The 4960-nt window shown below is 43.1% G+C and overlaps 1 protein-coding gene across 1 annotated transcript; it reads right to left on the reverse strand.

Annotated features, from left to right (window-relative positions):
• Positions 1-177: 177 nt before the first annotated feature.
• On the reverse strand, positions 178-4746 carry LOC311373444 (stonustoxin subunit beta-like). Its single transcript, XM_084490215.1, has 3 exons — positions 4600-4746; positions 2464-2763; positions 178-1221 (listed from the first exon to the last, which is right to left on the reverse strand). Exons 1-3 carry the CDS (start codon positions 4610-4612, stop codon positions 656-658), a joined length of 879 nt encoding a protein of 292 aa, XP_084346341.1. The 5' UTR covers positions 4613-4746; the 3' UTR covers positions 178-655.
• Between the last annotated feature and the right edge of the window lie 214 nt (positions 4747-4960).

Below are 4960 nucleotides of genomic sequence, written 5' to 3' on the forward strand. Positions count from 1 at the left end.
ACCCCCCCCCCCCCCCCCTAACCAAAACCCAGGGAGGAGGTCCCAGAATAATATCAGAACAACATTTGTTGTTTTATTTATAATTTCTGATTAACAAATTATTATTCTTAAGGCACTTATGTAACATTATTTAGTAATAAAAGGAGAATGATGATGGGCTGAACACACGAGAACATTCAGTTGATCCACTGAGTTGTTTATTAAAATTATGCTTCATTAGCAAATGCAACAGAAAAATAGTCCCTTACATGTACACAATAAACACAAGGACTGAAACAATAGAAGCTGCAGACTTTACTAATCATAAACAGGTGTGCACGTATCTTTAATAACTGAACATGTTCTGCTGCCGTTTGGTTCCCAACAGAACACCAGGAATCAATACTCAGTTTAAAGTCATTTACAACACAGACCTCCTGGTTATTATGAATGAAATATAAAATCTGCTTTAAATCAGGTTCCTTTGGCACTGAGCTGCTCTACTCACACTAACACTGAAGTAATGCATACTAGCCTTTCATGGCTCACAGTAAAACAAACAATCTCTCTTAACCTCTTGTTGTGGACCGTGTGTGTGTGTGTGTGTGTGTGTGTGTGTGTGTGTGTGTGCGTGTGCGCGCGCGTGCGCACACCGGTTCACCTGCTTTTTTTCTTTCTACAACCGACACAGAGACGCTGAGTCACCCTCCACCCACGGCCCTACCCCTACGTAAAACCCAGGGAGGAGGTCCTCCTGGGTGAAGGTGGACCTGAAGGTGTGGATGTGTGTCAGTGTGTCTGAGGACCCTTCTACACCTCGGGACACTCTGTAGAAGGACAGAGTGCCAGCAGGCCGGTCCAGATACACTCCTACTCTGGTAGAGCCAGCGGGGGGGAGACGTATGTCTGTCTGTCCACCGTTGTACCAGGCAGAGTAACCATCATCACGACAAACAAGACTCCAGGACTTGTTGTTCCCTCCAAGCCTGCTGTCATCACCCCATCCTCTCCTTGTGATTCCTCTGTATGTCACTCCTATCTTAACCCATCCTTTCCACTCTACCTCCCAGTAACAGCGGCCAGTCAGAGCCTCTCTACACAACACCTGGGGCCGGGAGTCAAATCTCTCTGGGTGATCCGGATACGACTGGTCCTCTCCAACCTCCGTCACCTTTCTGTTGTCCTCAGACAGAGAGAGGTATCCGTTGGCTGTGTTTGGGTCCAGTGTGAGTTCACAGGCATCTGACGGGAGAACAAGACATGATATTATTCATAATTCCCGAGATATTCCAGGTTATTCGCCCCAAATCCCCCCATTAATTTCCGTTGGAAAATTCAAAAAACGCTGATTCATGCTTCATCCTCTTCAACCACTTAAGACATCATAACTTGGTCAAAATGACCATCATTACCGTTTACCATCGTTCAAACAATTAAACAAATCTACACATTTGTATCTTCAATACAAATGTAAACAGAATTTCGATATCATTTATACTTTTTTCAGAATCAGTTTTAGTTTCATTCCGGATTCGTTTTCAGTTGGTCTCGCTCTAGCCTTCTGACTCAGCTGTTGCTCGTTGAGCAATCAGTGGACATCACAGCACTCTGGAGGTGGAGGGTAGTGTGGTCTTTGTTAGCCTCTCTCTCTCCCTCATGGACTACAACAATGGACTACAATAGTGGACTACAATAATGGACGTTGACGTTGACGCGCTGACATTAGCATTAGCACTGAAGTTAGCATTGACGTTAGCAGTAGCGCTGCAGTTAGCGTTGACGTTAGTGTTAGTGCTGCAGTTAGCATTGAAGTTAGCGCTGCAGTTAGTGTTGACGTTAGCATTAGCGTTGACGTTAGCATTAGCGCTGAGGCTTGCATTGACGTAAGCGTTAGCACTGAGGTTACCGTTGAAGTTAACTTTAGCTAACATGGAATAAAGCATGGATATATAGACTTTCCATATAGCATGGAATAAAGACCTCCACACTCGGGGCCACTCTCTGCTCCCCCTAGTCCGACAAGGTGAACCCTTTCGGCCTCACACACGAGGTGGTCCCGCTGCCCTGGGGGGTCCACAAGACCTCCACACTCGGGACCACTCTCTGCTCCCCAAGGTCCCACAAGTTGAAGGCAAAAAATAGGTTTGGCGCTTGTCGCGGTTTGGAAAGGAACTGCATCTTGCTGTACATTTTTAACAAGGAAATAGAGTGATTTGGCGTTTATCGTGTTTTGGAAAAGAGGTCCTCATATAGACACACACACACACACACACACACACATATATATATATATATATATATATAAATATATATGAAAAAAATTTATATATATATATACATACATATATATATAATTTTGTATATGTGTATATATATACACATACATTTATGAAATATATATATATATATATATATACACACACCTCAACAACAACGTTATAAATACATCAACAACAAACATCTCTTCTTGGATCCAGATCTTACCAAAGACAAGCAGCTCAGCGGTGTGATTGGCCGTGCCAGCGCTGTTGCTCGCCATGCAGAAGACCGTGTTCACGCCAGACCTCACCCCTCTGACGAAGAGGAACCCCCTCTCCACCCAGGCCTCCGATTGGTCGTCTGTGCCGTTCCTCTCCAGGGGCCTGCCGTTGTGGAGCCACTTGACGGTGGGCTCTGGAGTGCCACTGGCATTGCAGGTGAAGCGGGCCACTTGGCCCACGGGCAACCGCTGGGTAGAGGAGTTGAACTCTGTGATGCTGGGGGCCTCCTCCTCCGTGGGCATCACTGAACCAGAAGAAACCAGGATGAGATGAATGAACGTTTACAACACGTATCTAGAGATGCACCATCAGACACTCCCTTCACTCTCTCCTAATACCTGTCCACTAGAGGGCGACCAAGAAGATTCTGACCCAATTTTCTCACCTTCCTATATGATTGAATATCACAGCAGTATCTACAAAGAGTTTCCAGGGAGGGGATGATACTGTAATTAAACAAGCAAAATAAAACATGTTTATTAAACATGATCATCCTAGGGCGCCCCGTCAGCCCCCCACGCGTTTACTTATTAGATTAAATTGATGATTTTTGTAAATAATCTTTCAATAAGTGTGTGTGTGTGTGGGGGGGGGGGGGGGGGGGGGAGGGGCTGATGAACTCAGGCAATATTTGCAGAGCCCAGCACCTTCAGGAGAAAGGACAACTGATGTCACCTCTCTCTGAACTGAGTCAAATTCTAATTCTCTGAATAGAAATGCCAGATACAACTGTTAAATTATAATTTGAGATAGGCAAAGAACTTCTCTCTTTTAATTTTGTAGAGGTACGTACAGTATCCATAATAGCACTTTTGTTTGTAGTTTGAGTGTATAGTTAATCCAGTTTATGGGTCATAAACTGGCACACATAAAAGTGTCCTTACAGTGTGCTTAAGAGCTTTTGCACAGTTGTCATCATTTGTTAAATATCCTTGAACATTCTTTGTAGCATTTTTGTATGTGCAATTTATTAGACTTGATCCTTTTTGCTTATTTTTTAATAGTTAATTTAATGTAAAATATTATTGAGCATCTTTAATTTATGTATGGAGGTTGTTTATGTATGTTTATGGGTGAAACTGTTAAGCAAAGTAAAGGTAAATCAGTTAATATGTGTCTTCAGTGATGTTTATTATAGTAATGTTAATTAACAGGGCAACGCTCCGCTCGTTATGGGAAGGGGGGGGGGGGCTAAAAACTCAATCTCGCCTAGGGCTACCAAAGAGCTAGAACTGGCCCTGTGGAGGAGAATGCAATACATTTACCAGCTCAAATTGAAACTAGTGCAATGCAGAAAAATGAGCTACGTAGGTGCTAGAGATGCGCAGACAAAGGCCTGCGTCAAAAGTTGAGAAATGTTCAAACTTTTCGGGAAGCGACGGGTCCGTCGGCCAATCAGATTGCGGTTATGCAAATACACTAGTGTGCCGCTACTTGGACTCTGTCCAATGAAATGGTGTTTGTGATACAACCCGCCGTGGAAATGTCAAAAAGCCGGCCGGCAGCGGGGGATTTAAGAATGGATTTAAGAATTGGGCGATTGCTGTGGTACACGTACAGGGTGTCCTTGCGACTACAGGATCCATTTAGCAATAACAACAACAAGCAGGAAGACGCAGGAAATAGCCGGCTTTATAACGCCTGGTGCAAGGAGAGCGCAAGCAGAGTGTTGCCCCTGTTGCAGGCTGAGTCCACAAAGACTACTCCCCCATACGTCAGACACGCCCTTCGTCATCCGTCGACGGACAGAGGTAGTGTGCATGAGGTGTAACCCTCACTTAATTGAACGCATAACAAAGACAAGCTCCTCTTGCTCTACTGCTCCCCCTGCTGGAGGAGGAAACTAACAACACCTGCAGTACCACCGTGCTGCCAGAAGGGGGACATCCTTTATTTATTTATTTTGGTTAGTAGTTCAACACTGTTTATGCTCTGTTAGCCTGATAACACAAAAAAAGTATTATTAGTAAGGAGGGATGTTCAAACATAAATCACAAAAGCTGAGAGTATTTTTGAATGAAATGACATGATTGAATAACATAACTATGTTATTTCTATAAAACTTCTATAAAACCCTCACCGAGTTCATCCATTATGTGCTCTCTCCCCTCGGTCCAAGGTGTCGCTGAGTCTAGGACAGGACAGAAGAGAACAGAAGAAATGAGCTCCAAAACAGAATGACATCATCTCTAAACATGACAGGACCCACAGCCAATCAAACACAAAGTCCATCCCCCCTGAAAGAAAACATGAATTTACAATTAATATTCATACTAATTATTATCATTATAATTTTATTATAATAATAAAGTATTATTGTTTTTATTATTATTATTGTAACTATTATTATTATTAGGTGCCAAGCACAAAGTGTGAGGCAACCTATTGTAATCATTAGTTTTATTATTATTATAATAAACTTACACAGCCTAAACCGCTCG

The sequence above is a fragment of the Micromesistius poutassou genome (genome assembly GCF_964030765.1).
Source record: "Micromesistius poutassou genome assembly, contig: SCAFFOLD_7007, whole genome shotgun sequence".
NCBI lineage: Eukaryota > Metazoa > Chordata > Actinopteri > Gadiformes > Gadidae > Micromesistius > Micromesistius poutassou.

Coding starts and splice junctions, on each gene's coding strand:
- LOC311373444 (XM_084490215.1), bottom strand. Junction 1,222..2,463: donor CGCTGAGCTGCTTGTCTTTG/GTAAGATCTGGA, acceptor TTCTCCCGTCAG/ATGCCTGTGAACTCACACTG.